Source organism: Lutra lutra, chromosome 18 (assembly GCF_902655055.1).
Source record: "Lutra lutra chromosome 18, mLutLut1.2, whole genome shotgun sequence".
In the NCBI taxonomy this organism is placed as follows: domain Eukaryota; kingdom Metazoa; phylum Chordata; class Mammalia; order Carnivora; family Mustelidae; genus Lutra; species Lutra lutra.
The window spans coordinates 32,403,442-32,426,999 of record NC_062295.1 but is presented as its reverse complement, the minus strand read 5'-3'; the positions used below and the strand labels follow the sequence as shown (position 1 = coordinate 32,426,999).

Sequence of the window (23,558 nt, the reverse complement as noted above, 5' to 3'; positions counted from 1 at the left end):
TTGCCAGGTGACAGGTGACGGTGAGGGATGTCCCAAGATCCAACCGTCAAAGGGAGCAAATGAGGAGAGGTCAGAAGTCCCTAGATTTGGGTCCCTGAACCAGTGAGTTGGGAGACACTCCCCCGGAGACTCCAGATTGTGTTTGGAGAATTTCAAGGTCGGAAGGGGATCTTTGAGTCTGGCGCATCTCAGCACAGACTTCGCAGAGGGCTCCGAGAGGCGGGGACTCACTCAGGGCTCACAGATGGGCAGAGATGCATTGGAATGAGCTAGAAACAAAGCAGCCAGAAAGCCCTGTGTTTCTCTTGCCTGACTGCATGTTTGCTGCCCTCGGGCCAAGTCAGCCAGGGCTGTCCTTGCGGGGGACCATCCTGCACACCTGCCCCAGTGTCTCCTGTGCTGCGTCGTCGGGGTCTTGGCTGGGCTGGCGGAAACAGACAACCTCATCTGACCGCGTAGGTGCATCCAGGGTAGGAGTGGGGGGCAGCCGATGAAACGACGGGCCCTGGGGGGTATGCAGTCGAGTGTGGGGAGTGGGCTTGTCTGCTTCGTGCTGGTGTGAGTGGATTTTGGCTCCACTGCCCACCAGCCGCACAGCTCAGGCCAGGACTCTGTCCCCATCCAGAGAAGGGACAGCGACACTCATAGCATCAGGGGGTTGAGCTCGCAAGGGTTCACCAAACATAATGCCCTTAGAGTCCTCTTCGTTTGCTGTGCCAGGAAAGCTGAGCTGCTCAGAGGCCTCAGGAGGGCTTCCTGGAGGAGAGGGCGTTTGAGGTGAGAGTGGAGATGACTGGGCCTTAACTGGGTACCAGTGGGGTGGGGGAGAGAAAGAAAGAGAACAGCCCTTAAGTGTTGAGGGATGTGGTCCACTGGAGATCTGAAAGGCCAGTACGGCTGGAAAGCAGGAACGAGAGCTCAAGAACCAAGAGGGAGGCTGGCAGAGGCCAGGCCAGAGCACCCAGGGCTTGGTGGGCCACAGTGTGGTGTTTGTTCTCCGTTCCACGTGGACACTGCATTCCCTCTTCCTTACATCCACATGAATCCACGTTACCTTTGGTCTTCTGGATCGTAACCGTCCCAACAGGTGTGCAGTGATAGCTCGTGGTGACCTTGATTGACATTTCCCTTCCTAGCTATTGATTGACGTGGCTGTGGTAGGCGAGGTGGATGAACTTGTGGTCTGGAGGGGCCTTTGATACACACACAGAACGAGGTTTATTATAGGAACTGGCTCACAGTTACAGAAGCTGAGCGTCCCATAATGTACCGTCTGGAAGCTGGAGGCCCAGGGAGCTGATGGTGTAATTCCTAGTTCAAGTCCCAAGACCCAAGAACCACGAGTGCTGACGTCCAAGGGCAGGAGAAGATGGATGTCTCCACTCTAGAAGAGAGGAAAGGCGCCCTTCCTCTGTTCTCTTCAGGCTCTCAATGGTTTGGGTGATACCCACCTACCTTGGTGAGGGCAGGTTTTTAAAAAAAAAAGATTTTATTTACTTATCTGAGAGAGCGAGAGAGCAAGCGAATGAGCACAAGCAGAGGGGGCACAGGGAGAGGGAGAAGCAAACTCCTCACCGAGGAGGGAGCCTGACTCGGGGCATGATCCTAGGACCCCAGGATCATGACCTAAGCCAAACGCAGACACCTAACTGACTGAGCCACCCGGGCACCCCAGAGGGCAGATTTTCTTGACTCAGCCCACTAATTCAGTGTTGATCTCTTCTGGAAACCCTCACGCTGTCTTTACCAATTATGGGGGCACCTGTTAGCCCAGTCTGGTGGACACATAAAGTACCCACCACAGTAGCCAACATTTATTGCATTCCTACCCGGAAATTGCATTATGTACTTGATACAAATTTCTCTTGGTCACCGCAAATCTCTCTAAAGCCCCAGACTAGTGGCTTAAGCAATAAACATGCATTCAGGACACCACTCTTGAGTTTGAGCAGTCCAAGATCAAGGTTATGGAGCAATGGGACCCCAGACACTGCTGCGAGGCATGTGAACCGCTTTGTCCAAACAGGTCTGGGACACCTGTTTGCAGCATCTCCTAAAACGAAGCCCATATCTGTCCTGTGGGCCAGCCACACTGCTCCTGGAAATATACTCCAGAGCAGTGAGAACATGTTCACAAAGACTTGTACGGGAAAGCCCATCACATCTTTCTCCATCCTAGTTTGAGACTAGAAGCCAAATGTTCATCAACAAGAGAACAGACCCATTGTGGCCCCTTTCTATACTGGAATATTATTTATGCCCTTAACACAGATGAACCCCAGGGGCTAAGGCTGAGTAAAAGAAGGCGGGCACAAGCCAGCTCATGCTGCGAGGTCCCGTGTGTATGAGATTCTAGAACAAGCAAAACTGATCTCCAGGGGAGAAAAATCAGGATGGATACACCAGGGGGTGGGGTAGTCATTTTGGAGGGGGCACAGGGGACTTTCGAGCTGGGAATGTTGGTGGACACATAGGTAAATTTCGTTAAGCTAAACATGTAAATTATATTTTAGTAAAAAAGAAAAAAAATGCTATTTTAATGTGAGGCGTGAATTCCGTGCTTCCCTTCATAGCACTTAACTGTGGCCTGTGGTCATCTGTTCACGTGTGTGGTTCTGTGGCAGAGCAGAGCTGTGCCCACCTTCTTCATGCTTGCGTTCCCATTGTCTGGGACTCAGCAGGATCTCAGTACATATGGCTGAGGGCACGGATCAGTGATGGGTTCAAACCAAGCTCTGTCCAAGGTGCTGCGGGAAGACTCAGGAGGGAGCCAGTGATGCTGGCCAGGAGTGGGAGTGCTTCACCGAGGAGGACGGGACAGGTGAGCCACACCCTGAAAGCTTTTGGGAATTTTTCTCAGGCAGAGTCAAGGAGGAAGGGCAGGTAGGCAGAGGAACCTGCATGTGCAAAGGCCCAGTGGCAGGAAGAGCAGGCTCAGCTGTGGTGGTAGGAACCTTGGCTGGGAGTGGCAGAAGGAAGGGAATATGGAAAGGTAGGCAGGGCCTTGTTTACTGACTTAAAGAGTTTAATCCTTAGTCTATGGGAGCCATGGGAGGTTTTGAGAAAGGGCAGTCACAAAATTGGATCTGCATTTTAGAAAGATCACTGGGTTTGTAGACTGAACCCCAGTGGATGGGCTGGGAGTTCTTTATGAAATGTAGAAGGGGGATGCTCAGCCTGGGCCAGGTTTCACACTGCCTACTGCCCAGGGCACTCAGGAGAGATCTGAGGGGTTTGCCAGGCTGAGCCCTGGCCCTCAGGACTGGTGAAGCAGCGCCATCTACTGGTGGACCCTGGTCCTGGACATCACAGGTCATGGGGTTCCTCTGGTCCCAGAGTGGGGCAGGTCAACCCATGGAACTTTCAGAATGAGGGGCAGAAAGGGACCTTCTCTGGGGGATGAGCTTTCTCTCTGTTTCAGAGCCTGAGCTCACGATCTTGTGCAGATGTAGGGAGGGAAACTATTCCATTGTGCTGAACAAACACGAATGAGTGTTGGTAGTTTCTGCCAGTTCTGCCGGCGTTTGGATCCTAGTCCCATGACCTTCTGGCTGTGTGACCTTGAGAAAGTTGCTTAAATTAACTTCTCTGTGCCTCGGTTTTCTCATCTGTAAATTAGGATCAGTAATAATATCCCCCTGTTCGGATTGTTATGAGTCAGCACATGGCCAACGCTCAGAACAGTGAGTGCCTGGTGCATGGTGACTACTCAAAGCTCTTAGGATATCTATTTTTCTTTCCATCATCACCATCATTCAGGCTGTGCACAGAGGGACTCCTGGTGCATTTGCCTGGCTGGAGGGGGAGGAGCCGCCTGTGGCTGGGGGCGGGGTCGGTGGAAGGACATGCGCAGGGCGGAATGAGGTCCGATTTGCATTTTGCAAACCCACCATCTGCACATGCTTCCTGCTGTGCACGCCTTGCACACGCATCCTCCCAGTGAGACTCACGCCCTGCATCCTGGTCTCTGCGGTGTCCTCATAAGTAATGGTGCAAGTCCATATCGTGAGTTAGGGGCAGAGCCCGAACCCCACAGTCCAGGGGCCCATCCACAGGAGGCACCTGTTGGTGGCCTCGGCTGCACTGGGCAGGATGTGAACGCCAAGTAACTTGACCCCTTTCCTGCCCTGCACGTCTGCCCCGGGTGGGGCTGCCATAGCTTTTCTGCTCCCTCTAAGCCAGAACAATATCTTAGTCCAAGAATCAATGAGAAAACTGGGATCTTTTCTCTAAATTAAAGCTCCTTCCTCTCCTAGCTGGGAGATCTGCTGCAGGAAGGTGGTATGAGGGTGTGAGGGTGTGAACGAGTGCCCGAGCGTTGAGTGTGTGCAAGCACGTGAGTGTGTGTGCATGTGTGAACACGAAAGCGTGGGAGCCCGTGTGTGCATGCAGGAGGGTATGTGTATGTGACGGCGGGTGTGTGTGGTTATTATCACCTGTTTCTTATCTAGTTGTGCTCCCGGGACCCAGGCTCATCAGCCCACAATGGCCCATCAGGCCACTTGCCAGTGGGGAGTGGTGATGATGACACAGCCAGCCCTGGCCCTCTGGCCTGCACAGAGCTTCCCGGGGGCAGCCAGAGTGTTAAGATCTGGATGTGCCGGGGCGCCTGGGTGGCTCAGTGGGTTAAAGCCGCTGCCTTCGGCTCAGGTCATGATCCCAGGGTCCTGGGATCGAGCCCCGCATTGGGCTCTCTGCTCAGCAGGGAACCTGCTTCCCTTCCTCTCTCTCTGCCTGCCTCTCTGCCTACTTGTGATCTCTGTCTGTCAAATAAATAAATAAAATCTTAAAAAAAAAAAAAAAAGATCTGGATGTGCCATCCTGGTCCCACCATGGACATCTCTCCATGCAGACTCCTGGCTTCTCACTTGAAGTTTCCCGCCCCTGGTTGCACACAACCTCACCACCGCCCCCCAACCCCCTTAGATCTCCAGGAGGAAAGCTGGTTTGCCAGAATGTTCATGAAACATGAACGAGAGGACTTTTTTTTTTTCCTTTTAAGAGAAATTAGTGGAACAGGATTGTTCAGATGGACTGTACTATTTCTGAAATTCAAGACGCAACTCGTGTGTTTTCCTGTCAAAGGGGCATCTTGAAATGTCACGCCTGCTGCTACCAGTTAATTCATGATTTTCCCATTCACTGATTAAGTTGCTTGGTGTCAGCAGACTTGGATTCTGTGAAGTCGTGTAGCTTTGCTCGGAGGAGGAAGCCGTGCAAACGTGATGGAGCAGCGAAGTTATGATGATACATGCAAATCGAATAATAAAGCCAAGTGTGTCCCCCATGTGAGGTTGGGTCATAGGTGTGTGTGTGTGGCATTCCACATTCTGTTAGTTTCAGGTGTACAGTATTTGATTTGATATTTATATGTATTGCAAAACGGTCACCACAATACGTATAGTTAACATCTGTCACCACACACAGTTATAAAAATTGTTCTTCCTGGGACAAGCACTGGAAGTTCTACTCTCTTAGCCATTTTCATATATGCCACTTTTATTTATTTATTTGAAAGAGAGAGATCACAAGTAGGCAGAGAGGCAGTCAGGGCTGGGGGTGAGGGGAGCCTGCAGGCTTCCCTGCTGAGCAGAGAGCCTGATGTAGGGCTCAATCCCAAGACCCTGAGATCATGACCTGAGCTGAAGGCAGAGTCTTAACCCACTGAGCCACCCAGGCACCCTATTCTACTCGGTCTTAACTATAGTCACCAGGTTGCACATTACATCCCAGGAGCTTTACATTTTATTTTGTATCTGGAAGATTCTGCCTTTTGATCCCCCCCCTCACCCATTTCTTCCACCCCTACCCCCCAAACTCTGGCAACCATCAGTCTGTCTGTATCTATGACCTGGGTTGTTTTTCCTTTAGATGCCATGTATAAGTGAGATTATCCAGTATTTATCTTTCTCTGTTTGACTTATCTCACTTAGCATAATGCCCTCATGGTTCAGCCATTGCTGTCGCAAATGGCAAGATTTCCTCCTTTTTCATAGCTCTGTAATATTCTGCAATGTGTATCTACATCACGTTTTCTTATCCGTTCCTCTGTCGATTGACACTGAGGTTGTTTCCATGGGTTGGCTCTTGTAAATAGGGCTATGATGACCATGGGGGTGCAGATCTCTTTTTGAATTAGTGTTTTTGTTTTTCTTTCTTTTTTTTTTTAAGATTTTATTTATTTATTTGACAGAGATCACAAGTCGGCAGAGAGGCAGGCAGAGAGAGAGGAGGAAGCAGGCTCCCCGCTGAGCAGAGAGCCCGATGTGGGGCTCGATCCCAGGACCTCGAGATCATGACCTGAGCCGAAGGCAGAGGATTTAACCCACTGAGCCACCCAGGCGCCCCGTGTTTTTGTTTATCTTGGGTCCATCCCCGGAAGCGGAGTTGCTGGATCAAATGGGAGTTCTTTTTTAAATTTTTTTAGGAATTGTAGTACCGTTTCCCCGCAGCAGCTGCACCGGTTGGCAGCCCCACCAGTGCTGCGTGAGGGTTCCCCTTTGTCCGAATCGCCACCCACACCTGTTGTTTCTTGTGTTGTTGATGGCCACATTGCCATTCTGGCAGGTGTGAGGTGATAGCTTATGGTGGTGTGGTTGCATATCTTATGTCTCAGAGTTTCATAAAATAGTATTAAGCTTTTTGGCAAGAAAAAGATCAAAACTGCAGGAGTGTGAAATTTGGCCCTGGAATCCACTGCAGTTTTCAGGGGAAAAGATTCCCCCGACGGGGCTGAGAGTTTTTCATTGGTGTGTGTCTCTCTCATCCACGATGCTGTGATTTTCTCCAGGATGGGACTCGGTTCTCTCTGTCTGTGACTACAGTATTGCATGTAGCTGGTGCTCAATCAGTGTTCACTGGATGAATCAGCCAAAGAAAGTGATTGGGACAAAGTGTTGGAGTTCAGGAACTTTTGGGTGGTTGGAAGTTGCATACGTCCTAACGATAGTTTTGTTTTCCTTCTTCATGGTCTTGGTCAATGTCTTTGCTCAGGCTGCCATAGCGAAATATCACAGACTGGGGGTTTCAACAACATAAACGTGTTTTCTCAGACGGCCACCTTCTCACTGGGTTCTCCTCCGTGTGTGCATGAACTCAAGGGATCTCTTTCTGTGTCCTCCTCTCCTTACAAGGCCACTGGCTCTGATGGGTTGGGGCCCCGCTGTTATGACCTCATTAAACCATAATTACCTCCTAAAGACCCTATATGCAAATACGGTCACATGGTGTGGGTGGGGGCAGGGCTTCACCCTGTGGATTCTGGGGACACAACTCAGTCCATGACAGACATTCTCCCCCCACCTCCCACCTTTGGTGGCCATGCTTGGAGACTTGGAGACATGCTTGGAGACACAGAAGAGGGATCACTTGCCCAGGGCTACATAGTCAGTGGGCACAGAGACAGGATGACAGGCTCCACTACCCAGGCAGCTCCCAGAGCCCTGGGCTGGGTGCTCTCTGCAGAAGTGGGATCGGGGAGGCAGGTGCTTGGGCGCTCACACTCTCCTGATGCTGCCCTTGTGTTAGTTACAGGACTCTGATCAGACCCACATACAGAGTGTCCTACCGCACGGTGACGGCGCTGGAGTGGAGATGCTGTCCTGGCTTCACCGGGAGCAACTGCGAGGAGGGTGAGTCTGCCGGGGTGTGGGCGGCCGGGCATCCGGGGTCAAGGGCAGGGACGCAAGGTGCAGGGGGCGGAGCACCGGCTGGGCTGGGCTGCAGAGTCTCTGTGTGTGTTGCTGCCACCTTGCCATGGGCGTCAAGCTGGGGACCCTAGGTGCACTGATTGGGTGGAGGAGAATCGTGAATCCTGGCCTCGGGGAGGGGATTGAGTTTACAGCCTCTTTCTTCTGCTCTCACCTGGGAATGGGGGCAGGCAGAGCGGGCTCCCGGGTCTCTCTTCACCAGTCTGGGGGCCGCGTCTGCCGTGGAGCGAGACACACGGATCTGGCGGGCAGCCGACTGATTGTCCTGCCCTCTGCCTGGCTGGAGCCCAGGGCGAGGATGGGAGGACGCGGCTTAGAGCTGGGGCCTTCCTTCTGAGCCCCCAATCTTCCTCTGGAGCCCGAGGAGGCCAGGGCGGGCCCACAGCAAATCCCGGCTGCGCCCTCGGCGCGGGGAAGCAGGTCCTGCCCCACCAACAGATTCACAGCCCATCTCGCTCCCAGATAATAAGTTGTAATGTTAGATATACGCTTTGATTGAAAGCTGCCTGAGATTCTTTATTCTTTGGGTTACAAATAACAGGATAATTACAGACCAGTGCTAGTAATGAGGATGCTTCCGTGGGTCTGTGGCCCAGAGCGGAGCTGAAGGAAGGATCTGGAAAGCAAACGGGTCCAGCGGTGCCATCTTTCCTGATGTAGAAGGCGCCGGGTCCTGGGAGGCCTTTGCTCAGCACTGGGAAGGCTTCGGGGCCCTTCTCTCAGCTCCCAGAGCCTCCGGGTACCCCCGCCCCCGCCGACCCCATCCTTGCCTCAGCTGTTGATAACCTTGTGTTTTCATGTCTGCCCACCCCTACCCCTGCAAACTGCCACTCGCCGCCCTGCAGACTGTTTCTTCTGAGGGTAACTGAGCCCAGCCCGAATTGGGCCTCTTTCCTCCCTCCCCTGGAAACCACTGAGTGCTGAGGTATGGATGGTTTTTCATCTCTCTTCATGTTCTCGTTATTGAAGGAACAACCCAGTAAACGGAGTGTAAGTCTCAGATGTCTGAGTCGTAAACCTCACGCAAATAGGTAAAGGGCACGTGTTTGATGGAATTCACTGAGCGAGTGATTCAAAAAGGGGGATTCAAGACAGTGATGTCTTGATGGGCTGACTGGAGAGCCCAGGACTGCCCTTAGTTCTGATATTTCACTGGAAAAACTTACAGAGCCAAAAAGCTATTGAGCTCACACTCATGGTTTGTTATGACGAAAGGTGCGGATTCAGATCCTCCAAGGGAAGAGGCCTGTGGGACAGAGTCCAGGAGGATCCCCCCGACCCCGTCCCCACACACAGAGCTGCCGGTTGTCCCCTCCCGGTGGAGGCGTGGGTAGTGATGAACTCCTCCCCTCACATGTAAAACAAGTTGACAAAAATGTTGTGACCAGAAGCTGGCAGGAGCCTCACCGTCTATCTTCCCTAGGAACATGGTTCACTATTTGTTAATTCAGGACCCCATGACTTTATAGATCACAGTTACCATGAATAAGGGAAGGAATCCTGTCTAAGTGTCTAGAACAATAGGGATCTATTTAGAAACGTTTTTCTCTTATTGCAAAAGTTAAGTCTGCATTCAGTGTAGAAAAGGTGACCACACCCAGAATCATGTCTCTCAAGGTAACCCTGAGCCTCGCTTTGGTGAAAAGCTTCCAGACCTTTCTATTCTGTGCTCTCATATTGGTTATACTATTCTTTTTTTTTTTTTTAAGATTTTATTTATTTATTTGACAGACAGAGATCACAAGTAGGCAGAGAGGCAGGCAGAGGGAGAGGAAGGGAAACAGGCTCTCCGCTGAACAGAGAGCTCGATGTGGGGCTCGATCCCAGGACCCTGGGATCATGACCTGAGCCGAAGGCCGAGGCTTTAACCCACTGAGCCACCCAGGTGCCCCCGGTTATACTATTCTGATAACTTTCTTATTCATATAAGTTACCATGCATATTTCTCCATGTCAATAGATAGCTTTCTGTAGCATTATTTTTAGTGCCTGCAAAATTTGGGTATACACTTTATTAATGAAACCCCCTACTGGAAGATATCTAAGTCACTCCCAGGTTTTAAATTATTGGTGACATGACTCCAGACATCCTTTTTTTTCCTTTGACATAAAATTTACATACTCTGAAATGCTCCTATCTCAAGTGTACACTTTGATGAGTTTTGATACATGTACGCATTTCTGTCACCTTCTGGAATATTCTCACCCCTTGGCCATCACTATTCTGATTTCTATCATCATAGATCAGTTTTATCTATTCTTGAACTTCATATAAATGGAACCACATAATATTTACTCTTGCGCGTGGCTTGTTGCAATTAATAAAATGTTTTTGAGACTTATTCATATTGTTATATGTATCGATAATGTATTCATTTTTATTACTGGGTGTCATTTCATTATATAAGCAGCCACAGTTTTATTTATGGGTTGTCCTGTGGCTAGATCTTTGGTCCGTTTCTAGTTTTTGGCTTTAAGAATAAAACTTCCATGAACATTCTTAAAATGTCTTTCTGGGGACATAAGTTTTTATTTCCGTTGGGTTAATCCACAGGTTGAATTGCTAGGTCAGGCTGTGTGTTTAGCTTTATTTTTATTTTTATTATCTTTTAAAAAGATTTTGTTTATTTAATGGATATATAGAGAGAGATCGCAGGTAGGCAGAGAGGCAGGCAGAGAGAGAGAGGGGGAAGCAGGCTCCTCACCGAACAGAGAGCCTGATGCAGGGCTCGATCCCAGGACCCTGAGATCATGACCTGAGCTGAAGGAGAGGCTTAACCCAGTGAGCCACACAGGCGCCCCATGTGTGTTTAGCTTTATAGGAAAGAGCCAAACTGTTTCCAAAAATGGCTTTACCAGCATTTGGTGTTGTTAAGTCTTCATTTCATTTAGGTGAGTGGGTGTGAAATACTCTCTTATTGTGAGTTTAGTGTGTGCTTCTCCGTTGACTAAGGAGCATCTTTTTGTATGTCTATCTGACATACTTACCTGTTATTCTTCTATCTTGTTTCATAAAGTGTCTATTCGAGACTTTTGCTCATTTTTAATTGGGTTGTTTAACTTGATAAGAAATAGCCAAGTTGTTTTCCAAAGAGGCTTTAACCTTTTTGCAGTCCCACAAACAAAGTCTGATCCAGTTGTTCCACATTCTTGCCAATATTTGGTGTGTTAGTCTTTTCAATTTTAGCTGTGCTACTGGGAATGAAATGAAATGCAACTTGTTCTTTTTTAAGACTGCTTTGACCACTCTAGTTCCTTTGCATCTCCATAAAAACTTGGCACAACCTAACAATGTCTGCAAAAAAAAAAAAAAGTTTACTGTGATGGGGAGTAGGATTGTGATGAATTTATAGACCAATTTGGTCTAGAAAGGAGAAAAAAATTGTAGATAAATTATCTTAATAATAATATACAGACTCATTATCCTAATAATGAGCCTTCTGATTCATGAACATGGTATAACTATGTATTTAGGTATTTAATTTTCTCCTTACAGAGTAGAGGTATTGCTTCTCTTATTAAATTTATTTCTAAGTATTTTGTGGTTTTGGTGCTTTTTAAAAAATGGAATTGCCTGGGCACCTGGGTGACTCAGTGGGTTAAAGCCTCTGCCTTCAGCTCAGGTCATGATCCCAGGGTTCTGGGATCGAGATCCACATGGAGCTATCTGCTCAGCAGGGAGGCTGCTTCCTCCTCTCTCTCTGCCTACCTCTCTGCCTACTTGTGATCTCTGTCTGTCAAATACATAAATAAAATCTTTTAAAAAAATAAAAAATGAGATTGCCTTTTAAATTTTCATTTCATAATTATTTTTCTGCTAGCATATAGAAATATATTTGATTTTTAATATTGACTTTGTATGTAAAAACTGTGCTAAATTCATTTATTAGTTCTAGTAGCTTATTTATTGATTTCTTTGGATTTTCCATATAAGCTGTTATGTCCTCTGTGAATAGACATGTTTGCTTCTTCCTTTCAACTATTAAGGTATTTTATTTTATTTTTCTTGCTTTATTGGACTGGCTAGAAGTTCTGGTAAGATGTTTAACAGAAGTGGTGAGAACAGATATAGTTGCCTTGTTTCTTATCATGGAAGGGTGGGTGGGAGGGAATTTCTCCATTTCACTCTGAAGTATGTTGTTAGTAGTGGATTTTTTCATATATGCCATGTATCAGATGAGGATGGTCACATTTTTAGTCTGAGTTTGTTGAGATTACTTGTTAGGAATGGTGCCAAATCTTGTCAAATGTTTTTTTCTGCTTCTATACTGAGGTGATCATTTTTTTAATCCTTTATTTTGTTAATATGACAAATTACATTGATTGGGAATACTAAACCAATCCTTTGTTCTTGGGAATAACGTTATTGTTACTGGGATCAACTGTATTTGGATGTATTATTCATTTTTCTATTTCTGTATTTGATATTTATCTGTAATTTTCTCTCCTTGTGATGTCTGCCAGTTTTTGGTGGTGAGGGTTATGCTGTTCTCATAAAAAGAAATAGGAAAATTTCCCTCCTCCTCTATTTTCTAAAAGTGTTTTTTGGTAAAGTTGGCATTAAACATTTTCCTTAAATGCTTAATAGAATTTACAGTGAAAACATGTGGACCTGTAATTTCTTTGTGGGGAAGGTCTTTCATTTTTTGTTTTTTAGAGAGAGAGGGTGTGTGTGCCCAAGTGGAGGGGAGGGGTAGAGGGAGAAAGACACTATCCAGCAGATTGCCTGCTGAGCCCAACACAGAGCTTGATCTCATGACCCTGAGATGACAACTTCAGTCTTAATCAAAAGTTGGATGCTTAACCGACTGAGCCACCCATACGTACTCCATTTCTTAATTTAATAATTATTTGTGCATTTAAAAAATCAAATGTACTGAGTTGTATTTGATGTATAACTTATTACATACATATAATTTACACACACCAGAAGTGTACAGATTAAGTTTAGACCAAATGGATAATTTTCTACATAATTCTCATCTCTCTGGTGTTTTGTCCACCAAATTTGCCTCACCTTCCCTGAACTCAGATTTCTGTCTCTACAACTCAGAGAAATTGTCGTGTTCTACTTAATCTTCCTTCCAGAAGCTTTGGTCTGGAAGATGCCTCTAGGAATTGCCTTGTGTGTTCTGAACTGCCTCCTGTCCAGTGCCTACGAACATTTGTTCCATACATTTTGTCCAATCTTCTAGTTGTTTCTGGTGGGAAAGCAATTCAGTAGGAGTTAGTCTATCATGGCTAGAAGCAGAAATTGTGGCTTTCCTTTTTTGAATTTTTCTTTATTGTTCTCTGTATTATTTCTTAGTAGTTTTAAAAACAGTGTTCTTCCATTTTATCCACCCCATCATCCTTTGTGCTATTGTGAAATTGCGTGAAAAACTTCCCAATTCAATATTATAATTTTTGCACTAAAGAGATTATCTTTTTTATTTTTATTTTATTTTTAAGAAGATTTTATTTATTTGACAGAGAGAGAGAGAGATCACAAGTAGGCAGAGAGGCAGGCAAGGGGGGGATGGGAATCAGGCTCCTCACTAAGCAGAGAGCCCAATGTGGGGCTCAATCCCAGGACCCTGAGATCAAGACCTGAGCCAAAAGCAGAGGCTTAACCCACGGAACCACCCAGGTGCCCCAAAGAGATTATTTTTTTTAAAAGGAAGAAAAGGATCATTTCCCGCAACTTTTCTTCCTCCTAGAGCTCTGAGCCTCCATCTGATTCACGTCTTCTAGTGCAGGTCTGCTTGTTGTGTGTTCTCTCTACTTAAAAATAATTTTTATTTTCTATTTTGCCTTGATTTATTTTTAAGAATCAATCAATTAATTGATTTGTGGTAAACTGCACATAACCCAAAATTTACCATTTTAACCATTGTGAAATATACAATTTGGTGGCATTAAGTCCATTCACAGAGTTTTGCAAAAACATCACCACTGTCTCATTCCAGAACTTTTTTATCCGCCTCCCCCTCAAAGGGAAACCCTATACCCATTAAGCAGTCATTCCTCATTCTCTCCTTCCTTTAGCCCTTGGCAACCACAGATCTGCTTTCTGTCTCTATTGATTTGCCTATTCTGGATATTTCATATAAATAGAATCATGCAGTATGTGGCCTTTTGTGTCTGACTTCTTTTACTTAGCATAATGCTTTGAAGCTTCATCCAAATTGTGGGATATAGCTGAATAATGAGTACTATTCCATTATATGGATATACCACATTTTGTTTATTCATTCATCAGTTGATGGACATTTGGGTTGTTTCCACCTTTTGGCTGTTGGGAACAACAGTAATTCTCATATTTTAAAAAAAATGCTGTGAACTTTCATGTACAAGTTTTGTTTGAACACCTGTTTTCGATTCCTTTTGATTTTGATTTTTACTCAGGATCGGTATTTCTGAGTCATATGGTAATTCTGTCAGTGTTTAACTGACAGAGGAGCAGCAGAATGTTTTTCATAGCGGCTACACCATTTTACATTCCCACCAGCAATGTATAAAGGTTATGATTTCTTCATGTTGTCTCCAGTACTCCAATTTTTGAATAATATTTTCATTGAGTTCATAATTACGGGTTGCTATTTTTTCTTTCAGTGCTTTAAACAGATTGATTATTCCATTATCTTTTTTTTTTAAAGATTTCATTTATTTATTTGACAGAGAGAAATCACAAGTAAGCAGAGAGGCAGGCAGAGAGAGAGGAGGAAGCAGGCTCCCCGCTGAGCAGAAAGCCCGACGCGGGGCTCGAACCCAGGACCTGGGACCATGACCTGAGCCGAAGGCAGCGGCCCAACCCACTGAGCCACCCAGGCGCCCCCCATTATCTTTTTTTAAAAAAGATTTTATTTATTTATTTGACAGACAGAGATCACAAGTAGGCAGAGAGGCAGGCAGGGAGAGAGAGAGGAGGAAGCAGGCTCCCTGCTGAGCAGAGAGCCTGATGTGGGGCTCGATCCCAGGACTCTCGGATCATGACATGAGCTGAAGGCAGAGGCTTTAACCCACTGAGCCACCCAGGCGTCCTTCTTCCATTGTCTTTTGGCATCCATTGCTTCTGGTGAAAGGTCTGCTGTTTTCGTTTTGTTGTTTCCCTTCTAGAATGTGTCTTTTGTCCCATAGTCCCAGTTTTGTCTCTGATGTTATCAGGTGAGACTCTCTTAATTCTGTTTGGGCTTCTTTGAGAATCTATAAACTGCTGTGGTTTTTGTTGTTGTTGTTGTTGCTTGTGTGTTTATCTTGTTAGGACAATTCTCCTCATTATTTTTTCAAATATTTTTTTCTTCCCTGTTCTCTCTCCTCCTCTTGAGGGTCCATTTGCTCACCTGTTAGATTGCTTGTTAGTATCAACGAGGTTCTGCTTTTTTCCCCTCTGTTCTTCCATCTAGACAATTTCTCTTGATCTGTCCTCAAGTTCATTGACTTTTCTGACATCTGTAATCTTCTGTTAAGCCCATTTTGGATAATGTCTTTTCATTTCTAGAATTTCCATTTCTGTGTGTATTTGGTTTCTAGTTCCCCGATAAGATTTCTCCATCTCTTCACTTACTATGATCATAGTTTATTTTATATGCTAGGACTTGTATATCATAGCTACTTTTTAAGTCCTTGTCTTCTGTTTCCAAATCTGGGTCATCTTAGGGTTTATTTGTGTTGTCACTTTTCTTTTGACTTGGGTCACAACTGCCCCTCTCTTTCTTTTCTTCCATGTTGGGAACTTTTCCTTGTCAATCAGAGACTTCGAATGATATGTTGTAGAGATGCCTTTTTCCTTGAAGAATTTTGATTTTTGTTCTAGCAAGCAGTTAAACTACTGTAAGTTTGTGAAGGCTTGATTTTTATGCTTTATTGGTGGGGGGGGTATGTCAGTCCTTTAGACCTGGGATATAGTTTTTACTCCCAAGGCTTGGTCTTTCTGTGGTTGCAAAGGCAAGGCCTAGGTGGAGAGACTCGAGCTCCAAACTTGGAAAGATTCAAACTGTAAATCATCTCCTTCCTCTTGGGTGGTAGCTGGTATCTCTGCTCAGTTTTTATAGCCTTCCCTCTGTTGTTTTCTGCTGAGCTCACTGGAATCTTCCCTACACATGCATAATTCAGGGGTCAGCCAAGGACTTCAGGGGAGTTTGTACGCAGAGTCTGGGGCTCTCTGTTCTGTGTAGCTCGTTCCTTATTCAATTTTTTTTTCCTTCAGTTTCCAGGGCCTCTGGCAGCCCTAAGCCTAAACAACTTCAGTTTTTGACTTATGTTCTGGCCACCCTGAGATGCTGAACTAAATTTGGTCCTTGGGGCAGGGGGAAGTCATGTAAATGTAGCAAGTTCTATTCTCTTTTCGCAAGGGGTGAATCTCTTCAGTTTCCGCTGGAGTTTTGCTCTTGAGGGTCCTCAAATAATCGTTTAAAGAATTATCTAGAGGGGCACCTTGGTGGCTCGGTGGGTGAAAGCCTCTGCCTTCGGCTCAGGTCATGATCCCAGGGTCCTGGGATTGAGCCCCGCATCAGGCTCTCTGCTTAGCGGGGAGCCTACTTCCCCCTCTCTCTCTGCCCGCCTCTCTGCCTACTTGTGATCTCTGTCTGTCAAAAAAACAAAATCTTTAAGGGAAAAAATAGAATTATCCAGAGCTTATAATTTTTACCTTGAGTAGAGTTAGTCTGATACAAGCCACTCCTTCATTTTGGAATGGAAACTTTGTGAACATCTTTTCAGCTCCATTTTTGTCAACACCTTTAATGATTTCCTTAGGATAAATGCCTATGCAGAATTATGGGGTATCCATGAGGGGTATACGTTGTGTCAAGGCTTTTGAATCATCTTGCCAAATTAGGCCCTAGAAAGGTTGCTGATTACACTGCTGTGGGTGGATTGAGAGATTCTGGGGGGCGGAGGACATTGTTGTTAACTGTGTGCTTTTGTGGGGCCCAGCACAGGGCCTGGCACCTAGTTGGGGGCCTGTCAAGGACTCTGCACCTGGAACGTATCTGAGACATGATCAAAGGAGAGAGCATTAAGCACGGGATATGATACCATTACTTCACCTCTGAACTTAATTTAAAAAGTAGTTCCTTGGGGTGCCTGGGTGGCTCAGTCAGCTGAATGTCCAACTCTTGGTTTTGGCTCAGGTCATGATCTCGGGGTCATGAGATCGAGCCCCATGAGTCTGCTTGAGATTTTCTCCCTCTCCCTCTGCCTCTCCCCCTGCTCTCTCCCTCTCTCTCTCTCCCTAAAATAAATATATGAATCTTTAAAAAAAAGGAAAAAAAAGGTGTTCCTAAAGCTATGTTACACTGGATGTCCCTCCTGTTGGCTCCCTTGGCAGACAGCAAAGTGCTCTTTCTGTAAGCCACTGGGACCTTTGAGGTCTTGGAAAATCCTACTCCAAGTTTTCCCAGCACAAGGTGCGGGTCAGCTGGATTCTTAGCCGGCTTCTTTCTGGTGGCCTAAGGTGGCCTGATCCCTCGTGTTTTAGAAGCCAGGTCTTTGGTGGTGTCGTGGAGGAGATTGGCCACAAAGCTGATACAGACTCAACCTTCAGAAGATATGCTTAACTCAAGTAGGGGATTTTTCCTTTTGTTTTGTTTTGTTTTGTTTTGTTTGCTTCGGGACAGGAAACGAACCCCCTGCGCTTCCATATGGGCAACGGCAGGCCCAGGGCGAGGTGGCTTAGCTAGTGCATCCAAGCGTTGAGCCGACTGATTTGAGTCCAAGATGGCGCTGACATTTCACCCCTGGCGCGAGCTCTGTGTATGAGTGTGTTTGTATTTGGAATAGCTGAGGGTTCAAAGCCAGAAGACGCTCTCTTGGGAGGAGGCTGCAGCCAGCCTCCCGGTCAGTCTGCAAAGCTCAGCATTTTAGGGAAACGGTTATCAGCGAGTCTGATGGTGTTTCTGAAACTTGCCTCCCATGTCTGCCATTAAAGGGAGGGACAAGCAAGTAGGGCTATTTATTCAAATTAGCGGAGTACCTGGGAAGTTCCAGATACTATGCTAGGGGCTCGAGTCATGCTGATGCAAAGGGGACCTCAGGAGCTCCCAGATGTGGGGGGTGGGGGAGTGGGCAAATAACCCTAATGCTGGGAAACGAGGGTTTTGCTAAAGGTATGCTTGCTTTGTTCTGGGACCCATAGGGGGTAAGAATTGGGATCCAACCCGGGTCAAGCACCTCTGGGATCCCTTCTCTCGTATGTTCCATCTTTCTCATCCCCTGGTTCCTTCCCATCAGTGTACGAACACATCAAGTATATCTTTTCTCTCAGAAAACAGTCTCGTTGAATCTGCGTCATCCTTTAGGCAACACCGTGTCTTGAGTTTCTTTTCTTTTTTATTTAAAAAAAATAAAATAAAAAATTTTTACTTACTTATTAGAGAGAGTGTGCGTGCGTGTGCACATGGGATGGGAAGGGGCAGATGGAGAGGGAGAGACAATCTTAAGCAGGCTCCACACTGAGCCGAGAACCCTATGCGAGGCTCGCTCTCACGACCCTGAGATCATGACCTGAGCCGAAACCAAGAGTTGGAAACTGGACCGACTGCGCCACCAAGGCGCCCCTCGACCTTCCTTTCTTGACCGAGCTTTTCGGAAGAACTGACTGCCTTCCCTGACTCACGCTTCCTTGCTTCTAGGGTCTTTTGCAGCCCTTGAGGTCAGGTCTCTGCCTCACTTACCTCTCAGAGACTCTTCTTGCTGAGGGACCTGTGTGCAGGTGATGTCCTTGTCATATTTATTTCTACTTCCCCAGCCACTGGCAGAGATCTGGAACCTGACCCGTTTTGTGAATGAAGGAATGATTGCACAGGCGGTTTTCATGTGTGTGAGACATTGTGTCTCAGCTGGGGGATGTATGGTTAGAACTCCATCGTACAGATGAGTAACTGAGGCTTAGAGAAATATTGGTTTTTATGGGAGGCCCCACTGGAGCCAATGGGAGAGGTGGAGGCCAAGTGACAGGAAAAGGAAGATGCTGGCTGAGCTGGAGAGAACATTCCATGGAGCCCGACCAGACCACTCGGTCACTTCTAACACCTGCCTCTTCCTGGCAACTTCGGTCAACTTTGGCCTGGGGCGGAGAGCTGAGGGCCTGTTGTGTTGAGCATCTGCTTTTGTTCTTAGCTTCCATGGACAGTGTGGGCCTCGCTGATGAGATTACGGGCCCTTTGATACTCTGTCCCAGGCTGGAGGGGTTCCAGGCGTCCAGACGGGTTTTGTCATCAGACAGGCATCTTTCAGCACCTTCCGTCGTACTGTGTGGGGCTGTAAATATCCACAGATATCACCTGCCTTTTCTTTTTCTGGGACACGCTTGCACGGGGGCTGGCCCAGGTCACCAGCTTGTGTTCGGGCTCCTGGGCTGTCTGCACACCCGGGAGGTTCTCAGCACCTCCCGTGGCTGCTGCTTCTTCGGCCCTGGGCATTTCCCAGGGAGTGGCAGGGGCCAGAGGGATGCCGTGGGAGATGACTGCCAAGTTCGTGAATTTTCTGAGACCCTTCTGAGACCCACAGTTTTAGGGAGTGATGCCCCTGGGAGCCTCTTTTCCCAGAAGAGGGATCCAAACTTCTTCGAGGTCGAGGACAGGCCACACAATCAACAAGCCAGAAAGTGGGCTCACTCGACCAGGCGCTTCTCTGCTAAAGTCTGCTCTTCTCCTGACCCGAAGCTCTGTCTTTTCTAGAAAGAGGAGTGGGCCTGTGGGGAAAGACCCCCCAGACTCCAGCCCATCGTGGCCTGAGAAGACCAAGTTAGGACACAGGGCCCAAGACACGTGAACCTAGACGGTAGGAGGGCCAGAGAGCTCCTGCGGATAGGGTTCCCCGGAGTGCAGGCTCTGGGAGGAAGGCCTGTGAGGGAGGTCTGTTGGGAGCACACTGAAGATGGAGACCTCTTCCCGGAAGGGGTGGATGGAACAGCGTGAGAATCTGGGCCATGGTGCAGCCTCAGTGAGGGCCTCAGCCCACCCCACAGGAGCTCTGAGGTGGGACGACCCTCCTGAATGGCCCCAAATTGGAGACCAAGGAGTTGGGTCTTCACATCCTTCTGTTGGCTGATGATGGGCTGCGGCTGTCCGGAGAAGGCCATGACCTTGGGTGAGGAACGGTGTCTCAAAAGCGCTTACGGAGGCGAGCTGCCAGCCCATAGCTTCCCAGTGGCTGGGGGTGAAGCCTGCACCCAGCAGGGGGGCCTGGCCAGGGCGGCCTCGACAGGGAGGGCCTCAGCTCCTACCCAAGGGCCCTCTGAACGTCCCGGTTCCCAAACATGAGAAACGTAATCTGTACCTTTGGTGGTTCTCCATACAGAAGGTCACAGAATCTGTGATCGAACAGATGGGCAAAACGGGTCAAAGGCTGCTACCTCACGAGGGTGTGGGGGAGACAGAGGCCGCGTGGCCTGCCCGCTCAGCGAGTGGGAGCTGCTGTTGTCCAGTGTGCCGGTGGGGAGGAAGGACCCGCTGTGGAAAGCACAGTTCATTCTTACTGTTCAAAGTCCGGTAGTAAAATGTTGCCGGGGGTGCTCCTGGAGGAAGTCTGAGGGCTGAGGGTGCCCCATCCTCCCCGTGAGATCCTGTCACTGTCAGTTTTGAGAGGATCTTGGGAGGGGGGGGTCCTCTCACACTTCCACGGTCGTCTGTAGCACTGTTCGGTGGCCCATATCAGCCCCCTACTTGGAAATATTGAGGCTGGCCTGGTGGCTCCTGGGATGGCAGGGCCACGGCCCAGTGGCCCAGAGAGCAGCCCAGGGTTGGGAAGGAAAAGGTGGTTCAGGGCTTCCCATGGAACATTCTAGAACCTCTGCATGAGTGGTCCTCTCCCCTCACATCGGGAGCTTTGCTGAGACCAGACACACATTTCCTCCTGCAGAGCCTGGGCCTGAGGAGCCAATGTGGGGCTGATTTTGAGGGTGCAGGTGTCATTCCGTCCCAGGAACCCCTTGCTCTGTGACCTCGGGTGCTTTTCCAGCCTCAAAGTCCCTGGCAGGTGGCAGAGGGTTAGCTGGCTGCTGCCTTGACCACCGAGGTAACATCTCAAGGCTGATAGTGGCATTTGAGCAGGGGCTGAATGGCCTGGTGTGTCTACCCAGGCCCTCTGCCCCAGGAGAAGCTGGGGTCCTTACATCCTGGGTAAATGCTTCCGCTTTTTCAGAATGCTGCTTATTTTATTTTATTTTATTTTACTTTACTTTATTTTATTATTTTATATTTTTCAGAGAGGGAGAGAGAGGGGGGAGGAAGAAGGGTAGAGGGAGAGGGAGAGAGAGAATCTTAAGTAGACTCGGCGCTGTGCGTGGGGTGACAAGGGGCTCGATATCAAGACCCTTAGCTCATGACCTGAGCCAAAATCAAGAGTCTGTCGTTTACCCAACTGAGCCACCTAGGGGCCCAGGCTGTTGCTTTTGGATCTCATGGGACCCCACCCCTGACCTCGTGGTCGCGTGTAGGTCCTGCTGGGTATTGGCAGGCCCCCAGCGGCATCTCTGCTCTCTCTTGCTACAGGGACTTTGTGTCCCCAATCCTTTTCCAGACCAGACACGCCACGGAGGCCCCCGACCTTGCTCCCCTTCCCGCTTCCCCGACCCTGCTGGTGGGTGAGCCATGGGGGGACTGATGTAGGGCTTCTGTCTACAGCTGATTTGCCTTTGGGGCTCTGTTCAAACATTCTTCTTCCAAGGCCACGTGACTCGCCCAAACCAGCTTGGGGGCCCCCAGGAGCCCAGAACGTTCTCTCTGCCTCATTTTAACGGAGTCACAGCCCCTGTGCTCTGGCAGGTGGAAGGGGAGGGGAGAGAGCTCTGACTTTCTGCCCACCCAGCACGCTGGCCTGTTCCACGCCTCTGCAGAGCACCGGAAAGCACGCAGGGATATAGGGCAACAGGCCTCTTCCCATGGAAACCAGGATAGCATGCGGCAGTTTTACATGCAGGACAAGCAGAATGGAGAACAGAACCTCACCTCCCCGAGGGCCTCCACGGGGCCTCCCGAAGAGTGAGAATGAGCTGGGCCAGCTGGCTCCAGGCAGGGGCAGTGGCCTCCGTCCCTCCGACCCCCGCTTCTTCCTGTCGCCATGCTCTGCCCAAGGTGGCTCTGTTTTCCGGGTAGAGCGCCTGGGGATCTGGGAGTGGCTGGGGTCCTTCATGCCCAGCACAGCGGGTCTACCTCTGGCAAAGGGTTCTGTCCCCCTCACCTGCCAGGACGGTGGAAAAAATGTGGACTTCAGCCCAGACCAAGGGTTGACATCCTGGGTCCATGTGCCCACTCTGAGGGTGAGTCGCTTGCTCTGCCTGAACCTGTTTCCTCCTTTGTGAAGTGGGCACTGTGATAACCGTCTTAGGTTGTAGATCAGGTCAAGTGCGTAGAAAATACCCGACGTGCCACAGTCCGTGGCATGCAGTGGGCCCTGAATACATGGTTATTGTTCCTGTTACATTCCTTACTTTCCCAGTGCCAGGCATGGTAGTATAAGAAATACACATTGACTGATTTTTGGGGTCTTTCTCTTTATTTTTTTATTTTTATTTTTTTTAGAGATTTTACTTATTTATCTGGCAGACAGAGATTACAAGTAGGCAGAGAGGCAGGCAGAGAGAGAGAGGAGGAAGCAGGCTCCCCACTGAGCAGAGAGCTCGATGCGGGGCTTGATCCCAGGACCCTGGAACCATGACCTGGTCCGAAGGCAGAGGCTTTAACCCACTGAGCCACCCAGGCACCCCGGGTCTTTCTCTTTAGAATGTAGATGCTTAGAGCCAAAATGAACTGCAGAACAGATCTTCTGCCCACATGACCTTTGTAAGTCACAGTCCCATTGGTTTCTCCTTTGAAAAGGGGGTTCTAGTAATCATTCTGATGGGGAGGGGGTTGCCTCTGAGGTCTGCAAGCCCGTGGCTCTGCGCTCCCCTCAGCGGGGCTCCCGGCTGCCTCAGAACGAGGCCTTGTAACGACACTGAACTCTGGTTATTGTAAACTTCCCGCAGAAGGAGGCATACCTTACCATGATGTCATGTCTAGACACCCAGGTCAGGTATAAATTATGAAGACAAAGTAGCATGTTCAGTGGTTAACTGTAAAACTTTAACGAGAGATTTCTGTGGCTTGAACATGTGTGGGGAAGGGCTGTTCTGGGAGGAGGAGGAGAGGTACTCGCTTCCCTTTTCACTTCCTCTCGGGCTGTCTGCAGGCGGGGAGGCGAGGCCCCGAGGACTCAGCAGACACTCTGGTCTCAGGTGGTGGCTTCCTGCAGAGTGGGACATGAGCTCGTGCTGGCAGCTGGAGCTCTGCCCTCCTGACCTTGGGCAGGTCACAGGCTCATGGCGGGGTTGGGGGGTTCTCAGTCTCTTTATCTGTAAAATGGGGGCAGGGGATAGATTCTTCCAGCACAAATATTTCCGTGTCCTGATCCTCTACAACCTGGCAGGACAAATCAGCAGACACGCATGTCGAGCAGAAGGAATGCCTTTTTGGGTTTAAGACCTACCTCCTGGGGGCTGTGGTGAGGAGGAATGTGGCAAGACAGAGGAATGGCTTCACAGGCTGTGAGGTGCTGGGCTGACGTGAGGGGCCAGTCTTGGAAGTCCTAGAGTCTCCCCTGGAAATGGCTGAGCGCTCTGCCAGCAGTAGTTTAGGGAAGATCTTTGTGGAAGAGGAAATGGACCCTTTTTGTTGTTTTTTTTTTCCCCTTTGTTTGTTTGTTCGTTTGTTTTTTGTTCCAACCCCGATTCTCCTATGATCTGACAGCAGCTGGGTTGTGACGCTGACTGCCTGCTATCAGCACAGTCCCCACAAGGTAAAGGGCCACAAGACTGCCCCCCACCTTGGAGGCCAGCTACAAATAGGGTCCCCAGGCTTACCTGTGCTTCTGCTGCCTTGCTGATTTG

At 48.5% G+C, this 23,558-nt stretch overlaps 1 protein-coding gene across 2 annotated transcripts in view; it reads left to right on the top strand.

Moving 5' to 3' along the window:
* COL26A1 (collagen type XXVI alpha 1 chain) overlaps positions 1-23,558 on the top strand; it is a 126,821-nt gene that overhangs the window by 46,000 nt on the left and 57,263 nt on the right. Inside the window, exon 3 of one of the 2 annotated variants that reach the window (XM_047714651.1) lies at positions 7,534-7,631. In XM_047714651.1, the coding sequence (XP_047570607.1) occupies positions 7,534-7,631 (98 nt within the window). Of the gene's footprint in view, positions 1-7,527; positions 7,632-23,558 lie in introns of both variants that reach the window. The other variant, XM_047714650.1, reaches the window with a different exon arrangement.